Genomic DNA, 22,591 nt, shown 5'->3' with positions numbered 1-22,591 from the left:
GGAATCTACATTGTATATCATTCGGTTAGTTTCTCACAGGCATACAATGAAGAGAGTTTTTCTTTATATGTTTCTCAGTGTGCATTAGGTCAGTCACATATCGTTAACACAGCTTTTGCTAACACAGCTTTCTTCCAGGCATTATGCAGACACATCATTTTACTTGAATAATGATTTTTCATTATCATTATTATAATTCTACTTTATTCTTCATTTTATTCTATGTTATTCTACTTTATTCCACTTTAAGACAACTATGATCTGGATGACTAAGAATCTCCATAGACATAAACTAGATTATACCTCCCACTTTATCTAGCTTTATCCCATTGGACACCTTTTCCCTGCAAGCCTATGTAAAATAAAAATTAAGGTTCCAAGTTCATTGGAGATTCCACTGCAGGGGAAGCGTAGCTGCAGGGTTATCATCGCGCGGGAGAACACAAAACACCCAAAACGTTCCCCCCCCCCCGCAGAAAACAAAGACAGCACCCCCCCCCCGAAACCGAGCCACCCAGAAGCAAGCCCCGCCCAGTCCTAGCCCCGCCCCAACCGGTGAAATCCCGAGAAAGCCTAAGCACGCGGCCGTATTTTATCCTTGCCCCGCCCCGCCCCCTTTTCTTCCCTCGCGAGCCAATCGAAAGTGGAAAGTCAGATGACGCGCCGGGTTTTTTTCTTCCTTTTTTTTTTAAACGCCATGGAGGCGGGGCTTCGCTCTGGGGTTTGTCTCGCGCTGGCTTAAGAAGGCGGGGTGGGAGGTGTACAGAGTAAACGGAGTCCCGAGAGAGAGAGGGAGAGAGAGAGAGAGAGAGAGAGAGTCGAATATAAAAAAAGAAAAGAGGAAGGGGCGGGAAAGAGGTGGATGAGAACCCGCGCGCCTAACGGCTACTAACGACCCAACGCTCAACCTGCCGGAAGCGCAAGCGCCGAAAGAGAGGGGGGGGAGGGAGAAGAGGAAAGAAACGGACACGCCCCCAGCTCGACCGTCGTCCCATTCCCGGCCAGAGAGCGCGGCGAGCGGTGGCTGCCGTGGAAGCCTGCCGTACCTCTCCCCCCCCCCCCGGTCTTCGTGCCCGCAGAAGAAACCCAGGAGGGAAGAAATGGCGTCCTCGCCGGTAGCGGCGAGTGCTGGGACGCCTCTCGACCTGTCCGGCGGACGCCCGTCGCGGCTGGGGCAACTCCCGGCGGAGCTCTTCCGCTGCTGGGGCTGCTTCAGCTTCCTGGGCGAGCCGGTGACGGCGCCGTGCGGACACACCTACTGCCGCCGCTGCCTCCGGGAGAGGCTCCACGCCCATTGCCGCCACTGCGGGGAGCCGCTGGCGGGCACCTCGGTCGCCGTGGTCCTGGCTCACTTGGCGGAGAAGTGGTTCCCGGCGGAGTGCGCCCGCTCTCGGACGTGGCGCCGGCTGGCCGATTTGCTGAAGCAAGGGCGGCCCCGCGAAGCTCGGGAAGCCGCCGACCAGGCGCTCCGAAAGGGTAAGGCGGCACAGGCCCGCCGCCCACTTCCTTTCAATAACCCGGCCCGGTTGCCTAAAACGCGTGCCGAGTCAGGTCGTGTGGATGGGTTTGGCCGTGAAGGGAGTCTCCGACCCTGGGTTACTTGGGTTGGAGGGACCCGGGCGGGGGGGGGTGGGGGGAGACGGCAGATTAGAGCTTGCAAAGAGGCAGCCTCGGAGGCTTCGTGCCTGCGGTGACCCGGACGTTGCGGATCCCGGAGTTTTTGGAAGTCCAAAGGATTCCTCGGATTTTGTTGTGTAATGAAATGCGTCCTCCGCTCCTTCTGCCCTGGAAAGCCGAAGCTAGTTTGTCAGTGAAAGTATCTACAGTAAATCAAATTTCAAACCATCCTAGGAGTCTCAGATGCCGGTATTTTTACTGGCTGCTGTAGGTTTGAGACGGGAAACGAATAAACCCACCGGATTTTTTTTCTTTCTTAATATATAAGGATAGAAAGGCTGATCGTAATTTGCCGGGTGGGCTGAAACGGCTTGCTGTGTTAGCCATAGCACAGTTGTTTTATATTTGGCTGTATACAATTCTGCAGAAGATACAGAAGTTGTCACTTTTATTTCCTTATAGGAACAGGTTGGGGGGAAGTTTAGTTAGAGGCATTCTTTAGGGTTGTAGCAGCTAAGAAGTAGGTTACTTTGTGCCCTTATTTTCTAGAGACGGGAAACAGCTGTCATATTTCAAACGTCATCTTCATAATGTATGCACTATAAGGAAATCTTTAGAAGATGGACAAGCTAATATGTTTTAGGAAACGGCTTAAAAATGTTTTCATGCACCTGTCTGGAGGATTATGAATCACTCTGGACCTAGTAATTTTAGGGAAAGGACGAGTATATGCAGCCTCCTTCAAAGGTTAAGATAATTCACCTGCTGGTGCTGGTTGCATAAGGAAATGTGGGCGTGGAAGGGGAAACATTGTATAATATTGGTGATATGTGTACACTGTGTATACACATATAGTGACAATAAAGTTTATAAATAAATATAGATAAGCAGATAGGGCTTTCACAACACATTGCTGCGAGAAGACTTATATATACCAAGGTCGAGAGATTAGTGTAATTCAGTTAGCACCTTAGCGCATTCTTAACTAGTAAGTACTTACAGTGCAATGTGAACAGTATAAAGGATAGTTAATCATATTGCTTTATTTCCTTATGCGTATGGACTGGTAGCCATCATGACACTAGATTTGTCTAATTGTTTTTCTGATAACTTCTCAGACTACAGATTATGTGCACACATATGTAAAATATATTCTTTATTAATATTATTCAGTTTTTATTTTGTACTTAAGATTCTATGAGCTTCATACTGCAATTTTCTAAAATGAAAACATGCAGGAAAAGAAACAATCAGTTTAGCATAGTTTCAAGTTTGAAATTTGAAACCAGATTTCTTCATATTGATGGAAAGATCTTTTATACTTGATCATTTTGTCAAGGAACTCATTTAATATATATGAATTGCAAAGCATTAATAAAACATTCAATTCTGGGCATTTATATATCTTATAAAGGATGATTCTGAGTGTCAGATACATTTATTAGATAATGAGATGTGGAAATAGCTGCAGTAAAAGTCTGCAGTCTGACTTAACATGCATGGAGCAGAGTAACAGTAAACTAATGCAAAGCATAGTCAGGAGTTCCCAACCCCTGGTCTGGGGACCGGCATGCCAGTAAACGGGCCACACAAACAAGCAAAGCTCCATCCTCGGGATACAGGCAGTGTTCAAAACCATACCCCCTCTGGTCCACAGAAAAACCTTTCTCCATTGCACCAGTCCTTGGTGCCCAAAAGGTTGGGGACCTCTGCTATAAGTTATTTATGTAAAAAAATTTAATATAATAGAATATAATTTTAAAATGTACTTTGTTTATATAATCTAGCATAAGACTTTATTAACAGAAGTTGTAAACTCCAGGTCTTAAGAGATCAGTTATAAGGGACTTCAGCTATATTTGTTTTAAATATTTTTTCCTACTGTGCATTAACAAATTTTATAAAATATTTGGAAAATATCTGTAGCGATAACTTTTTAAAAATATTAGATTCCAAATGTGAGCAATAAAGCCTTTTGACAGTTTTAAAAATTGCTGCAAGTTATTGACTAAAGTTGTGTTACCAAGACAGCAATTATATAATTTTGGTGTGCTGCCTTTGCACTGCTTTCCTCATATAGAATCATTAACTTGAGTGCAGATTTTGATGTAACCTTATCAAAAAAATGTTTGAATATTAATGTAATTTCATTTTCCCCTCATGGTTACCCATACATTACAAAAGAGATAAAAATATTTAATCCAGTAATGTAATTGATTATGCAATAAGTTCAGTTTGGAGAAATTAACAAAATAGCTTTTTAAAAAATTTTTGTAAATGTATTTAAGTTGCTTTTAAACCCTTTTAAAAAAAAAGTCTTGTGCCTCTTACAATTAGCTCTCTAGGGTTCTTTTAAAATTATATGCTTTTGTTTTTTACAGTGTCACAACTTCAGGTGACATTGGAGATACAGTACAATTATAGCATGGTTCTTTCCTAACTTACTTCCCTGCCATAAGCAAATGGCCTTTAAAATGAAGATTAGTAAACCTTTAATCAAACGTTGCATTGATTTTGGCTGCTCTTTTTTTATATTTGTAAGTAATTGTTTTATGGAACTATCAGTTACAAAATGTACTGCTGAAAAAAAAAATCGTGAAAGCATTGAATTATGCTTTCTTTGCTTTTTAGCACATTAAGAAATATATTTACATAAGATCTTATGTAAATTACATGAGAAACTATTTAAATCAAGGTATTGCTAAAGTGGTATTGAAATAGCTTTCATAAATTTCTTGTCAGCATATATACAATATTTAATTATGCTACCTTCTTTAGTATCAGCCTCTATACACATAGTTGTCAAAATGTTGGCAATCTATCTTCTTCAATCATAGAGGCATTTTCCTGCATGATTATCTAACCATGTGAATATCACATGAAGTATTAATACCACTCTTCAATGCCTTGGTAAGGCCACACTTGGAATACTGCATCCAGTTTTGGTCACCACAATGTAAAAAAGATGTTGAGACTCTAGAACAGTGATTCTCAACCTTTCTAATGCCATGACCCCATAATACAGTTCCCCATGTTGTGGTGACCCCCAACCACTTATACATCACCGGGTGCCAGGGGCATGGCCAAAGAAAAGGGGGAAAAATGGCAGACAGCCTTGTTTGGGGACCCCCGTGAAATGGTCGTTCGACCCCAAATGGGGTCCCGACCCACAGGTTGAGAACCACTGCTCTAGAAAGAGTACAGAGAAGAGCAACAAAGATGTAGGGGACTGGAGGCTAAAACATATAAGGAACCTTTGCTAGAATTGGGTATGTTTAGTTTAACGAAGAGAAGGACAAGGGGGGACATGATAGCAGTATTCCAATATCTCAGGGGCTGCCATAAAGAAAAGGGAATTAAGCTATTTTCCAAAGCACCTGAAGGCAGGACAAGAAGCAACGGGTGGAAACTAATCAAGGAGAGAAGCAACCTAGAACTAGGGAGAAACTTCCTGACAGTGAAAACAATTAATCAGTGGAACAACCTGCCTCCAGAAGCAGTAAATGCTCCAACACTGGAAGTTTTTAAGAAGAGACTGGACAGCCATTTGTCCGAAATGGTGTAGGGTTTCCTGCCCGAGCAGGGGGTTGGACTAGATGACCTCCAAGGTCCCTTCCAACTTTACTACTATTATTATTATCTGTTTTCTAGGTTTATATTACTTTTTATTATTTTTCCTCACAGGTGCAAGGCTGCTTTTCAGATCAAATCAAATGTTGATCCAGTGGGTGTGATAGGGACTGACATGGGCTAAGAGAGAGAGTGACTGGCACAAAGTCACTTAGCCTCAGGCGGGACTAGAACTCACCGTCTCCTGGTTTCTAATGGGGTGCCTTAATTACTAGATCAAATTAGCTCTCTATGTTTCTATTACATACTGTATACTGTTTAAATTACAGAGTTTTACAATTGGGTTCAGTGAACTGCATTCTAAATATGTGTGTGTTGTTTCTTTTAGATCCCAGTGATTTAATGTTAAGAATTTACAGAGCTGAATCTTATGCTAGTCTCCAGGAATTTAAATCTGCACTAGATGAACTGAATGCTGTTACTGCTAAAATACCAAATTGGCCTGAGGTAAGAATAAACCCAAAATGAAGTTACTTATTTAGCATAGGTTTCTTATTTTTCATAATATATCTGAGAGGCCAACATAAGAAATAATAAATTATGCCCATGGGATTTTTAAATTTGTTTTTTAAAGTAAGTATAATGCATATTTCTTGGAAAATATCTGTATCGTTGCTGCCATTCTGTAGGATGCAAAAAACGTTGCCCAGTATGGGTTTCAAACTTTTTCAGGCTGCAGGGATCTGCAGGTTAAAGGGGAAAAAAAGAAATTCCAGAGCCCCAGATCAAAGTTCTAGTGATGAAAATGGCTGTATTTAAATCAACTTTTTTTTAACCTGTAAGTCTCTCATGGAATTTCATCAACTTTTTCATCAAGGGTTCCAGGATTTTTTGTTTGTTTGTTTGTTTAATATACAGGTCCCTGCAGCCTGAAAAAATTTGAAACCCATACTCTTGGCAACATTTTCTGAGTCCTACAGAATTATGGCAATGATACAAATCTTTTACAGGTCAGATAATGAAATAATATAATCAGATAATCAACCAACCCATGGATTAGAGCAGTGGTTCTCAACCTGTGGGTCGGGACCCCATTTGGGGTCGAACGACCATTTCACGGGGGTCGCCAAACAAGGCAGTCCGCCATTTTTCCCCCCTTTTCTTTGGCCACGCTCCTGGCACCCAGTGATGTATAAGTAGTTGGGGGTCACCACAACATGGGGAACTGTTTTATGGGGTCACGGCATTAGAAAGGTTGAGAACCACTGGATTAGAGAATCTGCCTCTTTTTCTGGAAGCAGTCATAAAATACAGTACAGATAATTGAACGAACTATGTTGCATTACATTCTTGAATAAATTATCTTTCCATTGATATATAATTTTATGGTACTACTCCCCCCCAAAAATGGTGTTATTAGCCATCAAACCTCAAAAATACACTTTCCCCAAAAGGTTTCCACTGTATATTTTATTGGAAAATTCAAAAGGTCATGCTTTGACAGGAAACTTGCAAATTCTGTTTCCTCTGTTTGGTTTATAGGCTATATATTCTCATTTCATAGCAATAACAGGTATTTTAGTTGATAAGTCAGACACATCTGCCTGAAATGGTATACAAAGGGCAGTTACATGTGGTCATGAACTGTTATATCTGATGCGAATGTACTTTTAAATTATGTATCCAAAATTTATACATATCACTATATGAAGAACTATTTCATTTATCATGGAGTAAACTTGTGTTACTGTTCTGTACTGGAAAGAAAACATATACAGTTCAGATATAGAACCTTAGATCTACAGTATACAGTATATTTAGTTCCTGTTTCTGAAATGGCTGTCAATTGATGTACTGGAAAGATCCACTAGTATTCCATGTGATCAGGATTTAATGATAAGTTTCATAAGACAAAATTTATATCATTGCTGTGCCTTATTTATAAATTGTGGATGAAACCAACAGAGAAACCAAACATGTTAAAAACTACATTATTAAATGGATGCAGAATTTCAATATAATAATGGATATGCAGCAGTGGAAATTTCATTGGAAGAAAAAATATTACCCTAAATGTTATACTTAGATAGCACTTATATAAGATGTTTTATCACTGGTATATTTTTCTGGTACTGGATTGATAAAATGGAGAGTTCATTTTCAAAAATAGTTGGAAATTAATGGCTGTGTTGAATTGTTTTACTGTAGCTGCTGGCAATGAAGTTAAAGCTCAACAATTTGGGGAATTATTTTTAATAAAATAAATTTAAGCTCAATTTCCAACATGCTAATTTTAAAATAAATATCACTAAACCTGATATTCAAACAAAATGTACCAAATTTATATGTAGTAAATATTGTAATGATACTCTAAGTTTCTTATTGGAACCCAGTTCCTTCTGCAGAAAAATGCTAATTAAGTGAGTATACTATAATATCCAGAATAAATTTGTATTACAAATGTAAATCTGATACAGAATTTAATTCAAGTTGGAAACCATTTTGGGATTATAACTATATACAGCTTGTATCACATCTGAAATTTTGGTTTCAATGTAAAGTCTTCAATTACGTGGACAGAAAGCATTGTAATACTTAATCTCATTTTTTTAAAAAATTATCTGCATTAATTATTGCTGTTGATATTTATATTACTTGAATTGTCACAGTGATTTGTAATTTTTAAAACAATATAATGTAATCTGTTATTAAAAACTAATCAATGAAATATTTAAAATGTAATACTATTATTCTTGGATATTCACTGTTTATCCACTTTATGCTTTATTTTCCTTCTTACCTTCTCTTAAAATGCTTAATAAAATAAAGCAGATGTAATTTTATATTTTAAAACTGCACCAACATATTTCCTTTATAAGTAATGTACTATATTATTGTTTTCCATTAGCTTCATGTCTGTATGGTTTATTTTCGTTCTAGTTTTGACATCAGGGAATCTACCAATGTTTTTAAAAACAAACTTAAACCTACTAACAGGCAATAATAGTATCTTTAGAAAAAGCATGCTTGGGATTAGGTTTGCACATCAAATTCAATCACAATAAATGTGTCTTGCAGGTATATTTCAGAAGAGCAACAATACTTAATAACGCTGGTTCTGTAGAAGACGCCTTAAAAGTCTTTCTTCATTGCCTATCCCTTGACGATGGATTTGTTTTAGCAAAAGTAGAAGCAAAAAAGGTACTTAAACATTCATATAATAGCTTTTCTGGCCAGACTTATTTTTGTTTAAGAAATTAGATTGGAAAGGAAGCAGACTGAAAATAATAATAAAATAGAGATTTTCATGCTGTTGAGATAGGGAATGGTTTTAAGGGAAAACTTTTGTAAGAGTCCAAGAAATGTATTTAGGCTATCAAAAACCAGTATTTATGCCATCAAAGTCCTCTGACAAAATCTAGGAGTTAAATTATCTGCATCACACAATAGACTCTAGGAGTTACATGAGGACCATAGAATAATGTTATGCAACTACTGTTTTCATTTTAATCAGTGTTATAGATAACTATTATTCAAACAAAATGTGATCAAAAAATTCTAACTATAAAACTATGTATGGTTTCAAAGCAGGAGAGTAACATTAGGATAAATAATTGTTGGTTACTTTGAGACTTCTTTCAGATTGTGGGAGAATGATGAGCTATTTAATGTCTAAATGTTGGGACAATATTAAAGAAATCTATTTACGTTACTTATGAAGTGTAATAGTCATTATATTGTATTCCTTAATGTCAATTTTATAGATATTGCGTAATTTGCTGTCACCAGAAAATATTAGTGAGAAGTTGAAAGAATCTGCTTTAAATACTTCATATGTTCGAAGTAAACAACTTAAACACAGCTCTGCATTTGAAATGGAAGAGTCTTGTGATTTTTTACAGCTCACCCCAGTGTCAGTAAGTAAATATTCTCATGGAAAATAATTATGAAGAACACTGGAACCAGTTTCAGATGTGTGTTCCACATATCTGTTTGTGTCTTGAAAATTTTTTAATGCTGATTAACTGAAGTTCAGCACGTCAGTTAATTAAAATGGTCAGGATATAAGTTCAATAAATAAAGATAGAATACTGAAAACTGAATCTGCTAGTGGAATATTAGTTACTTTTTCATTATAAAAAAATGTAGAGGATAGGTTGAATTTTGTTTTTTAATCTTTTCTGATAGGTCTCAGAAGTGCCACAAGTTACATTAGACACTATTGGAGGAAGTTTGCAACGTGCCCAGTCTGCAAATTCTCTTGATTCAGTAGAAAAAGATGCCAAAGACGATATATTAAAAAGAGTATCTTCTGAACCATGGCTTTCTGGCCAAGAGAAAGGTATTTATTTTAAAAGGAGGTTGCCTTTTCCAAACAAAATACTACTATTTGTGAAGATGGAAACAAAGAAAATAAATATTTGGTCATGTGTATTGTTTTATGAGTTATGCTCTATTTCATGTTTTAATTTGTTTAGAAACTCCAAAAGGGAATGCTACCTTTTCAATCACTTGTGGAATAGTTCCAGAAAATTTGGTTGATGTAACAGACTTTGAATGCTCATTGTGTTTGAGGTAATACAGTCTGATTTCAACATTTATGATCTTTTTTATCATACTGTAGCATTACTTAAAGGAAGCTTTAATATTAAACTCAGTGCACAGAAGCTACTAACATCATTTCTTCATGAAAATGTTCTCATGATTTGTTCAAAATCCCTTAATAAGACTGCAAAATAAGGTGAGGTTTCAGGCTATTTAAATAAGCTCTAATTAGACTTCTTTAAAATTAGCTTACTGTAAGACTGGGTGGCCTCAGAGATTATTTTTTAGTAGCATTAGGAGTCTTCAGAATGACACTCATAAACAATACTAGCATACTCTCCACCTATTTTTTTTTTAGCTTGAAAGGAAAGAAAATTGGCTTAGTGCATCTATAAACATTTCCTGTTTCTGGCTTCCATTGCTGGAGAGCCAGTTTGGGATAGTGGTTAAAGGCATCAGACTAGAAATTGGTCAATGGCAAATCAGTGGAGGGGCTTGTACAGGGAGCCTCCAGGAATTGGCACAGACTCAAGGCACAAATAAATAAAGTATAATAAAATAAAATTGCTAGTTGAAATGTTCCCTGTCCCTAACTTACTAACAAACGCAGGTTGTCCTCGACTTATAACAGTTGGTTTAGTGACCGTCCAAAGTTACAACAGCACTGAATAAAGTAACTTAGGATCAGTTTTTCACACGACCGTTGCAGCATCCCCGTGGTCACATAATCAAAATGTTGATGCTTGACAGCTGACTCATATTTATAATGGTTGCACTGTCCCTGGTTCACCTTTTGTGATCTTCTGACAAATAAAGTCAATAAGGAAGCCAGATTCACTTAACCACTGTGTGCCTAACTTAAGAAATGTAGTGATTCGCTTAACAAACTATGGCAAGAAAGGTCGTAAAATGGAGCAAAACCCACTTAACAAATGCCTCGCTTAGCAAAAGCAATGTTGGGCTCCATTGTGATGATAACTTGAGGACTACCTTTGCTAACCATTTTTGTGTGCAGCCTTCAAGTTACTTTCTTCCAATTCAATTGTATTTGCATCTTAATGGTAATTCACTTAAAACTCGCAACCTTTTTTTAGGCTTTTCCTTCATCCTGTGACAACGCCCTGTGGCCATACATTCTGCAAGAACTGTTTACAACGCTGTTTGGACCATGCTCCAGAGTGTCCCCTCTGTAAAGACAACTTAAAAGAGGTAATGCTTTTTATGAACGTTTATAAGAGACTTCTGTCATAAAGCAAAGTTTGAATCAAAAGCTGAAAAACCCTGGTGGAATTGCAATAACCTTTTGTTCTGTGAGTGGAAATGGCTGCTATTTGCAACGTTTTCTTCTTAAAAATGCAAGAAAGACTGTAGATTAATGTAAAAAAGCCCTTATTCCTGACGTTTTATCAAGATCTCATCGTATTTTAAGAATCTCCAAAATCGGTTTTAACATGTAAGAATTTTATTACAGTTATTATTTTAAATATATAAAAATGAGTAACTGCATAGTAAAATGTCGTTGATTTTTAGTTATGAACTGACTTACATCTTTTTCATAAAATTGGGAAATTACTGGCAAGAGTTAACAGAGTTTCTTAGCATGGGAACTTTCATTAAAAGAGATTATATCCTATTTTCAGCTAATGCCAGTGTTGCTTAATACAGACCTTGCTTGAGCACTGTGTATTACTAAGCAGTGGTGCATGTATAGTAAAAGCAAGTGCCTAGGAACATATAGGTACCATGAACCCAACCAGATCTCCAAACATTAAAAGAATTAATGATTGGCTGCAGGACTCACATGCATACCTATAAAGGAATCTAATTTGCCTCAGAAGGAGTGATAGATGGCAGACAGAGATTGCAGACTGCCAATACCATTTTATTTCTTACAAGAGCATCTGGCGTTTGTTATGGACCACCAGTGCTGCTGTTCTTCCCTTACATGCAAGAGCTGTTTATATATGCAAGCCCTGGGCACCAGAACAGACTTTTGACAAGTGAAAGGGGAGACACAATGATTGCTATTTTTGTGAATTTCTAAAAACAGGGCAAGGAAGTGTTGGACCATGAGTTTCTTGATTGCAAAACTAGTCAGGTGAAAGGACACTTATGCTTAGGAGACACCCACACCCACACTGAAAATTCATTCTCTTTCATGTATCTTTATACTGAAGTTCAGTATGGTCAGCTGTTTTCTGCTTAATTCTTTGAAACTGAATTAGAATTCTTTATTGGCCAAGTGTAATTGGACACACAAGGAGTATTCAGTGATAGTCATAGGATGCTAAATAAAAGCAATCAACATAAATCATAAGATACAACAACAAAGTGATAGTCATAAGATGCTAAAGGAATAGGTAATAGGAAAGATATAATACTAAAGATAGGAAAAATAGGAAATGATATGAAACCAAAAAAGCCTGTAGTTTTTATGTAAAAAATTATAATGGTTTAACAATTTATCTTTCATTTAGTTTTTGGCACGTAAGGAATACAGCACTACACAGTTGCTAGAAGAACTAATAGTGAAGTATTTACCTACTGAATTATCCGAGAGAAAAAGAATTAATGACGAAGAAATAGCTGAACTTTCAAGGTGTGTGTGTGTGTACATATGCATTTGTATATAATAAAGCTTATTAACAGACATTTAGAACAAAGACTAAACTGTCTGGGAACAGTAATCATACAGAATCTTGTGTAAATCTTTGCTACAAAGCCAAACTGAAAAATTCTAGTAATTAAAACATCCATGTTCCATTTATACAGTTAAGTGGAATAAGATTTTCTTAACACTCCTTATTTATATTATTATGTTAACTGTAAGACTTTTGTTCAGTTACTGAAAGGGTTTGTAATTATATAAATATGCAGGAGACTGCAGAAAATATCACTATGTATTTAATATGAAAAATAGTGCTATCTGTAATATCACAAGTTGAATGATAGTCCATTTTTAGCCACAATTGTGCTTTGGACTAGTGGTCCAGTCATTTTGAAGAGAATGCACAAGGATATAATGTAATGTTGGGGGAAAGGATATTTCTGAGGAATTTGATATCTTGAGTTAAATCTTCCTGCGTGGGTAGAATTCTAATTTTAACTTTATTTTCTGCATTCTGTTCGAAGTTTGACCAAGAATGTTCCTATCTTTGTTTGCACTTTGGCCTACCCAACTGTGCCTTGCCCCCTCCATGTGTTTGAACCAAGATATAGACTGATGATTCGAAGAAGTATAGAAACTGGAACAAAACAATTTGGGATGTGTGTACATGACCCCCAAAATGGGTAGGTTTATATTCAAAAATCACAAAATTAAAATGTCTAAAATATTTTTAAGCTGGCCATTGACCACAGTGCCCTTTCTTCTAGATTTGCAGATTATGGCTGCATGTTGTACATTAGAAATCTTGACTATCTGCCAGATGGAAGATCTGTTGTCGATACAATTGGGTTAAAGAGATTCCGAGTTATTCGAAGAGGGATGAAGGATGGTTATTGCACTGCAGACATTGAGGATTTAGAAGATATAAAGGTACATAAAACATCTAATTTTTAACTCTACAAGAAGACACCTTGAATATTGCAGCCCTAGTCCAATGTGCAGCATTCACTTAGTTCGATAGGAGGAGGGGAGAGATTCTTGCAGTGAATGACAATATATAGAATTCCATTTAGATCCTATGTTAGTAAATTACTGATTTAATTTGTCGTTCGTAGAGGACAGAGATTTTTAAATATTTTGTGCCACGGATCCCTTTGAGGATTTGTGAAAGGTATAGATATCTCAGAAACATGTATTTAAATAAATATAAAATGCATAAATATAGATCACATTGCAAAGGAAACCAATTATGCTAAAATACAGATATCGAAATATTAACAAACATACAGTAATATATAGTAATTACGTGCTTCTTTATTAATTATCTATCAAACCAGTAACAAGATAGTATTCTTTTTTAGGATATAATAATTTTTGATGGTGACATTTATTGCGCATTTTTGGAGTCTAAAGGCCATACGTTATTTTGTTGCCTACATATAGTTTTGAATTGAAAGCTACATTTCAGTTCAAGAAAATTGAGGAAACAATAAACCAGCTGAGTCAAAACCATGAAAATGAACAGCCTTGTCCCAGAGCAGATCATCTGACCCTGTCTCAGGGCCTGCTGAAAGGGCCATGTTTTTACAGCAGGGTTGGAGCCTTATGGTGCCCCAGGGGCAAATACTGTTCCACGGGGTAGGTGCAGCTGCAGAGAAGACAGGTCTCCTAGGTCAGGGCTTTTCAACCTTTTCACCGATTGTACTACTATTAGGATATGGTAGTATTCGAGTACCATCTAGCAAGGTGTCAAAAACTTGATGACCAAAAAACCCCCCACCCCTGTTCAAAGTTGCAATTGCACTGAAATGACATGATCATTTCTCGCACTTATGACCATTGCAGCTTGCCCAGAGTCATGTAATTTATATTTGGATGCTTGGCAACTGATTCATATTTATGATGGTCACAGTGTCCCAGGGTCATGTGATCCCCTTTTGACAAGCAAAGTCAATGGCAGGGCTGCTGGTGGGCAAGTGCTAAGGCAGGACTTCCTTCCCTCCCTCCCTTCCCTCATTCCCATCTCCTTATGAAGGAAGAATTTGAAATGCTCCCCCCCATATTTTCCCTCTTCCATATAGTCATCAAACAAGGAAAAGCCTCCAGAGACAGAAAAGACAAGCTGCTAAGTGAACTAGCTTAAAAAGGCACATTCCCCTTTAAGAATTAGCTACTGTCTAGAAAGGAAAGCTAAGGAGTGCAGCCGGCACTTAAGGAAGAAAAAAAAATGTAAGGACTGGCTGCCAGCTAAGTCAGCCTCCCCAAATGGCTCCATTCATAGGTAAATTTTGCTACAGGCAAAATTCATTCAGGAGAAAAATACTTCAAAATCCCTTGCAGCAAAACGTATAGCTGTAGCAAAGCAATAGAAGCTAACAAGAGACATCAGCCAAATAGAAATTGCCAAACACTCCTTAAGAACACAAGCCCACATTACACAAATCGCAGAACTTCAGAGTCACAAAAGCAAATAAGAATCCTTCCACTCTCCATCTCCTCCCTCCCTGCCTCACCTCCAGCTGATGCTGCTTTCTTCATTGCTGCCTTTCTTCATTCCTCGTGGAGGGCGACCCTTTCCCCACTGCATTTCTTGCCTGTTTGTTTCTGCCAGCACAGGTGGCCACCACAGAAATTGTAGATCGGCTCATGGCCAGCCTGCTTGATCTCCTCTCCCCCACCCTTCTCCTTCTTTCCCTTTGGTGCAGCTAGACCTGACTCCGCTTCCTCCCAGGGCTTCTCTCTCCCTCTCCCGCCCAAACTGCCTCCTTTTATAGCCTCTCCTGTCTTCACCCCCTCCTCCTCCTTTCTCTTCCGGGTGAGCTGGAAGTGAGCCTGGGGCCTTTGCCTAGCCCCAATCACTTTGCAGCTCTGGAGTACTCTCTCACAGTAAGTCCTGCACTGCGCTGGCTCGTTCCCTCCTTCACTACACTTGGCTGGGCAGGGCCACGAACCACCTGCCCACATGCTAATGTACCACAGGTGGTACGCATACCACAGGTTGAAAAGCCTGGTCCTAGGTGTTACTGGATGACAGTGCTTTTACACCTGGTATCAATTGTTTTAATTGTTTTGGTTTTTATGTTTTATGATGTACACTGCCCAGAGTCACTCGTTGACATGGGTAGCTATGGAGATCAAACAAAGCTGGAGTACGCCAACCTCTACTTAGTCTTACAGTATAGGCAATAAGAGCAGAAAGATAGATGTGTAACTAAACAGGCAAAAGGGACCAACACCTTGAATCACACCAGAAAACCTGCCACTAGCCAGTACAGCTCACAAAGCTGAGATGTGACATGGACAAACATGGGGACTTCTCAACTAACTCATTGGCTACATTTTGGCCAAATTAGCTTACGAGTGATCTTTAAGAGTAATCTAGTGCAGCGGTCCCCAACTTTTTTGACATGGGGAGGGAATGGTTTCAGTTTCGCTTGCTCGCTCACTTGCCACTCACCTCCAGCTGTGTAGCCCAGTTCCTAACAGTATGGTTCCATGGCCTGGGGGTTGGGGACCCTGATCAACTGCACAATGCAATAATCCAAGCAGGAGGTGACTCAGCCATGAATAACTTGTGTGACAGGCCTTACAATCCAGGGTTCTTTTTATTAAAAATAATAATAAAGAGAATTAGCATGCTGCAAAGTAAAGCAGCAGCCTGAGATATTCTTATTTCTCAAAACGCTGTTTCATTTTTGTTGGGACCAAGTAGATTATTTAGATGTACCTTAAGAAATCGTGGAAAGAGATTCTATAGCAGTGGTTCTCAACCTTTTTAATGCCGCGACCCCCAACCGGTCGTAAGTCGAGGACTACTCAACCGGTCGTAAGTCGAGAACTACTCAACTGGTGCAGCACCGTTTGCAGAATGGGACTTTTGGCGGGCTCAGCAGGGCAGAGACAGCCTGGACAATTCCTATTGGCTTTTGAAAGCCAATAGAATTATACTCTATTCAAGAGAGTCTATTCTATTGGCTTTCAAAAGCCAATAGAATAAAAGGGAGTAGCACAGCTAAGGGGAAAAAAATTGCGGACTGCGTTGTTTAGCGACCCCCATGAAATGGTCGTTCGACCCCAAATGGGGTCCCGACCCACAGGTTGAGAACCACTGGTCTATAGGGTATTATAAGATCGTTCTTGGCTAAAACAACCAGATCTTTTACCAGTTTGAAACTGTACATGTAGTTCTTGACTTATGACTACAATTGAGCCCAACATTTTGTTGCCAAGCTAAGTGAGTTGTTAAATGAGTTTTGCCCCATTTTATGACCTATCTTGCTACATGAGCCGGTGGTTAGAATGCAGTACTTGCAGGCTAATTCTGCTGACATCTGGCTGCCAGCAGTTCCGCAGTTTGATTCTCACCGGCTCAAGGTTGACTCAGCCTTCCATCCTTACGCGGTTGGTAAAATGGGGACTCAAGATTGTTGGAGGCAATAGGCTGACTCTGTAAACTGCTTTGAGAGAGCTGTAAAGCCCTGTGAAGTGGTATATAAGTGCTATTGCTATTGTTACAGTTGTGAACCACTGCAGTTGTTAATTTAGTAACATGGTTGTTAAGTGAATCTGACTTCCCCATTGACTTTGCTGGTCAGGTCACAAAAGGTGATCACATGACTCCAGGACCCTGCAGCCATCACAAATATATGCGAGTTGCCAAGCGCCTGGATTTTGATCATGTGACCATGTACTACAACAGTTATAAGTGTGAAAAATGGTCATATGCCACTTTTTTCAGTGCTATTGTATCTTTGGTCATTAAATGTAAGTCGAGGACTACCTGTATGGTTAATTTTAGTAACACAACTTAATGTAGACTATAGAACAGTGGTGGCGAACCTATGGCACGGATGCCAGAAGCGGCACTCAGAGCCCTCTCTATGGGCGCGTGCGCCATCGCCCCAGTCCTAGGCCTTCGGCTGGGTTTTATAAAACCTTTTTGCTTTAGGCCTCCGCCGCCATGTGCAAAAAAAAAAAAAGGTTCAATCAATCAGTCAATTTCAACTTCTCATGGGGAAAAAAAAGTCTTGCAAAGCTGGAATTGATTGATTGAACTTTTTAGTTCCACCCAGCCTGCCATTACCACTGAAGCCATGCCCAGCCAAGGGCCACACCCACCCGGTATCTGATGATGCATAAGTGAGTTTGGGGTTGCACTTTGGGCACTTGGCCTCTAAAAGGTTCGCCATCATTGCTATAGAAACAGAGAGAGAGAGAGAGAGAGAGAGAGACAGTCCTTGAGTTATGATGGCAATTGGAACTGAAATTTCTATTGCTAAGAAATGTGGTCATAAATAGTAATATCACATGACCACATTGTTTACAACAACCATTCCAGCCATCCTGGTTGCCATCATTGAACAAGGACCCCTTGGGGTTTTAAGCAAGGATGTCACATGATTGTGACTACTTCTTTATTGACTTTGCTTGTGGGAAGCCAACAGAGAACATTGGAAATCACAGTCATGTGAATCCAGTTCACTACAGCATTGTGAGTCAGGTGCCAAGTGCTGTGATCATGGTTGCAGGGATGCTGGGAGAGCCAGAATTTTGAGGACAAGTCAGAAGGATCATTTCTTCAGCACCATCACAGGGAAAATGAATGATTATAACCTGAAGACTTAATCTTTTCCAATGATATTGTGTTTCAAAATACAATAACTATTTCACTTAAAAAAAACCTTAGGTTCACATTTCTGTGTATTAAATAAAGGATGAAACTTTATGTTGATGAGACAATGTTTCAACTTTAATACCATTTTTTTCACTTTAGAAATATTTTTACTGGATTATTGTGTAGTGGATACTCAGGCTTTGTTTTTTGAATATTCTTCAAAATCAAATTTGTTTAAGGTTCAGCTTAATTTTTGGACACCAACCTGGACCAGTTATTATTACTACAAATAGCTAGTTCAGCTAGAGATTGTTCTTCACATTGAACTGGTTACTTAGTCCCTAGTAACAAATCATTTGTTACTAGGGAGTCAAGTAACTAGTTCAATTTAAAGAACAATCTTCTAGGTCAGTGGTTCTCAACCTGTGGGTCGGGACCCCATTTGGGGTCGAACGACCATTTCACGGGGGTCACCAAACCACACTGTCCGCCATTTTTTTCTCTTTTCCCTAGCTGTCCTATTCCCTCTTATTGGTGGCCACACCCACTTGGGGGTCACCACAACATGGGGAACTGTATTATGGGGTCATGGCATTAGAAAGGTTGAGAACCACTGTTCTAGGTGAATAGCTATTTGTAGTAATAATAACTGGCCTAGGTTGGTCTTATATTATTAACTGTAGCATTACTATTACATAAAATAGACATTCTGAATTACATACATACATACATACATACATACATACACACACACAAAGTTTTTCTGACAGACCGGTCTGATTGATTGCACCTTGGCATTTTGACTGCTATACTGCAGTTCACTTTTTTAATAATCTCTTTTGCCTTGCAGCCCCCCAACTAGGGGCATTAAGCAGGCTCAAGTCGCAACTGCGATACATTACAAATTCAGATTTCTTTTTTGCTTGACTCGGCTGACAAAAAGGGGAGGAGAGCAGGTGGCCTGGTGGTTAATACAACTGCCTAGCATGTAGACTGCCCTGGTTCAAATCCCATAAAGGGTGTGGCTAGCTGATGAGGACAGATGAGTCCGAAATAGCTATACTAGTCTCCCACTTAAATCTTTAACTCTTGTCAGCAAAAAAGAAATCTGAATATAGATAGATAGATAGATAGATAGATAGATAGATAGATAGATAGATAGATAGATAGATAGATAGATAGATAGATATAAAAAGAGTCATTTTGACATGTTCTTCCACCCAAATATTTCAGTTCTTATTTTTTTTAATGGGGAATTAGATTCTTCTCCATTCTGTACAATTTACCTCAGGAATCCAGTTGAGAGGTATTTTGATTTAAAATTGGATAATAGGTTCTTTTTATCTGGTCACCACAGACCCATCACTATTCTTAGAAATTAAAAGTAATGGCCAGTTGTACTGGCTAATACTTTGCCATTAAATTTACTCATCTAAAGTCAAATGTATGCAGAAATGGTAGATGGTGCTTTAAAGAGCTACATGGAGATGTTAACAAATAATTTTGGTATTTTTTTTCTGGTAAAATGCAGTTTTTCACAGGCTATAACCTCCATGAATCAATTTATAAGTGAAGCTACCATACTTCCAAAATTTCTAAAGTATGTTTTTTGTCCTAAAAGTGTTAGGGAATGTTGTTGTATCATATTATTCACTGTAGAATTCCTTTGTAGGCGAGACCTCCCTTTTTATGGCACTGTTATGCCTTTCTGTTTATCTCCTTCGCATGTTTTCATAATATAATCCTAGTGCACAGGAAACACTGGCTCTCAACTGCTCAGCTGAATTTAAGGTTTTATCAAACTGACATCTGGATAAGGAGTTAGCCATGGCCCAGTAATGACTAACTGTGGCTAAGTGAATTCAGGAAAGGCATTCAGAAACCAGTTGAGAAGGGAATAGTTGGAAAATACTGCTTAAGCCAATAGCTCATTCTCAGTTCCCAATGCTTCGAATGATTGACCACACCAACTTTGTTTGTGATTCTACTTGCTGGTATTTTGAAGTGAGCTGCCTGGTAATTCATTCCCCCCCCCCCCCATTCCCATTTGTAAAGATTGAACTCTTTTATTTTTTATATACCATGTTATCTGTGTAATTTGTATACAGTTTCATGGCTAAATGTTAATGTAGTGATTACACTATACTTTCTTAATGTGCAGGTTAAAGATGAAGGTGAAATGAGGAAACTCCAAGAGCTCCATAATATTGTTTACAACCAGGCTTGTAGCTGGTTTCAAAGCTTAAGAAATAAATTTCACAGCCAAATACTTCAGTACTTTGGTCCAATGCCAGAGAAGGAAGAAAACCTGCAGGTACTTAGTGACTATAGTATCAGATAATTGTCAGTGTGACCTTCACTTGTTTTGCTAGTAAAGAGAGTAATACAGTAACTAAATTAACAGCTTTAAGAAATGCGAGACAAAAAAAGGAAGTGCAAAAACTGAAAAAAACAAGGGGAAAAAAATCCAGTCTGGATTAATTCTGACTTTTTAAAAGTTAGGTCTGGAATGTTGCCGATTACATTTAGCCTAGCATTTTAAACACACTTGGTTTTTTTTAAGTGTGTTAAGTAGTTATTTTACTTCTACGTTTTGTGAAAGATGGTAGTATTTTTAGATTTAGGAAATATTTTCCTTTTAAAACTCAAATTACATAACCACATTATTACACCATTTTTCTCCTAAATGCCCTAAGTTTTAATATTGTTTTATTTCCTTTTAATTTGGTTTCTTCTTTTTAGGAAACAGCTGATGGACCTGCGTGGTGTTGGTGGCTTCTAGCTGTTCTTCCTGTGGATCCTAAATATCAACTTTCAGTGTTTTCTATGAGGTCTTTGAGGGAACGTTTGATAAAAATTCAAGCTATATTGACCTATTTTTCCAGAGATCAGTCCAAATAATTAATGACCTGGACCTTAATACAACAGTATGGCTGTAACTTCAGCTGATTTTTTTTTCTTGCAGAATTTGCACTTTTAGTTCTGATTTGAGAACTATTAGGAAAAATTTTCCTATATCAGTAGTTGCTCAGTTAGAAGGATGCCATTAATATTGCACATACACAATTAATCTAGCAGCAAAATATTTATTTGCACTATAATACAAATGGAATGTATCGTATTATTGTCAAAAAAATTTCCACTGAGTGGTGGAAAGTGCAAGATTTAAAATTTGTCAGTTCAAGTTTACAGTATTAAAGACGACTTCAAAATCTTGCAAATCAGAAATTGCCTCAGCTACAGCACCTTGTTGCTATTTGCACAATTATTTAAATGTATTGTCTATTTGTAGAGCAAAAGTCTGTTTTAAGTCTTTAATTGTAAATTTGGCACAATTTTTTTGTGAAATTATTATAGGAATTTGGAGCCATGTTAAAGAACAGTTGAAAAATATTTCAAGAAGCTGTTGCCACTGTGACATATATCGTGAGACTAGAATTAGACATAGGTGACTATGTTATTTGGAGTTAATTAAAAGATTTAAATTAAGAGCCAAGGTGGCGCAGCAGTTGGAGTGCAGTACTGCAGGCCACTTTAGCTGACTGTGTTCAGCAGGTCAGCGGTTCAAATCTCACCGGCTCAAGGTTGACTCAGCCTTCCATCCTTCCGGGGTAGGTAAAATGAGGACCCAGATTGTTGGGGGCAATGTAAATATATATATACATTGCTTACTGGTGTACACTGCTTAGAGAGTGCTTGCACTTAAAGCGGTATAGAAGTCTCATAAATAAATAAATAAATGGTCTATTCAGTTTATAACAAAACAAAAAAAAGCAGGCATAGCAACACTGTTGGGCTCTGATGGCGAAACCTTTTAACAGGCTTCAAGGACTTCTGTTACCAGAGGAAAAACTAGAGGTGTCCTCTCCTGACCTTGGTTTTGTAAGAAATAAATTTATCTATGTCTGTTCCATGACTGATGAAGCCTCCATATTTGAACCTTATGATAGTCAAGGGAGCTGTATGATTTGAGTAACTTAACTCCTCCTTTAATACTTTTCTAATGCTAAAAAGAACAAAGGTTAGGGGGTACCAGGAGGATGTTTTCAGAGTCAGATTTTTTCCTCCAACTTTGGATGGAAAAATTCCGTATATCCAATACTTCCTGGACGCAGTAACCAAAATCATTCTTATATTTACACACACAATATCAAGTCTACTTACAAGGTCTTCATTTGGAAAAAAATATTTTTTAAAAAAATTGTCGCTGTGTCACCGTACTCTTAAATGTAAGTTGTTCGTGTTTGGGAACTACTGAAGTATGCTTTTTAAAAATAATTTCTGGAAAACAAAAGTTTGAAATGCAGATTTCCATGCCTTATTCATAACAAATTGTACTGCAACACATAAGATGGCAGTGTGTTTGCTAATCGGTTCATTTTGTAGTTTCTCAAATGTCTGTCTTGACTATGATTCATTTTATAAAGTTATTTGTTCAAAATTTTGCTTTTGCTAATATTTAATTTTCAATAAATCTAAAATTTATATTTTTAACTTTGATCAGAATCCTTAATGTTTTGGGGCTTTTAGCATTTATAATACCTTCTAGTGACACAAGGCCCAGGGGCCGGATGTGGCCCACAAAGTGGTTTCATGTGGCCCGCGAAGCCATCCTGGAAACAGTGAGGGAACGGCCC

The 22,591-nt window shown here is 38.2% G+C and overlaps 1 protein-coding gene across 1 annotated transcript; it reads left to right on the top strand.

Moving 5' to 3' along the window:
* The first annotated feature begins 587 nt into the window (after window positions 1-587).
* Window positions 588-21,560, top strand: LONRF1 (LON peptidase N-terminal domain and ring finger 1). The gene is made up of 12 exons (XM_039331136.1): window positions 588-1,476; window positions 5,576-5,694; window positions 8,266-8,388; window positions 8,952-9,104; window positions 9,376-9,529; window positions 9,666-9,762; window positions 10,827-10,941; window positions 12,210-12,331; window positions 12,865-13,023; window positions 13,108-13,270; window positions 20,116-20,268; window positions 20,697-21,560. The coding sequence occupies exons 1-12, from the start codon at window positions 1,101-1,103 to the stop codon at window positions 20,853-20,855; spliced, it is 1,893 nt and encodes a 630-aa protein (XP_039187070.1). The 5' UTR covers window positions 588-1,100; the 3' UTR covers window positions 20,856-21,560.
* The last annotated feature ends 1,031 nt before the right edge of the window (window positions 21,561-22,591 follow it).

The sequence above is a fragment of the Crotalus tigris genome, unplaced genomic scaffold (genome assembly GCF_016545835.1).
Source record: "Crotalus tigris isolate CLP2741 ecotype Arizona unplaced genomic scaffold, ASM1654583v1 scf7180000024434.1680833, whole genome shotgun sequence".
Taxonomy (NCBI): domain Eukaryota; kingdom Metazoa; phylum Chordata; class Lepidosauria; order Squamata; family Viperidae; genus Crotalus; species Crotalus tigris.
The sequence above is the reverse complement of the archived record's forward strand: the minus strand, read 5'-3'. Positions and strand labels throughout refer to the sequence as shown.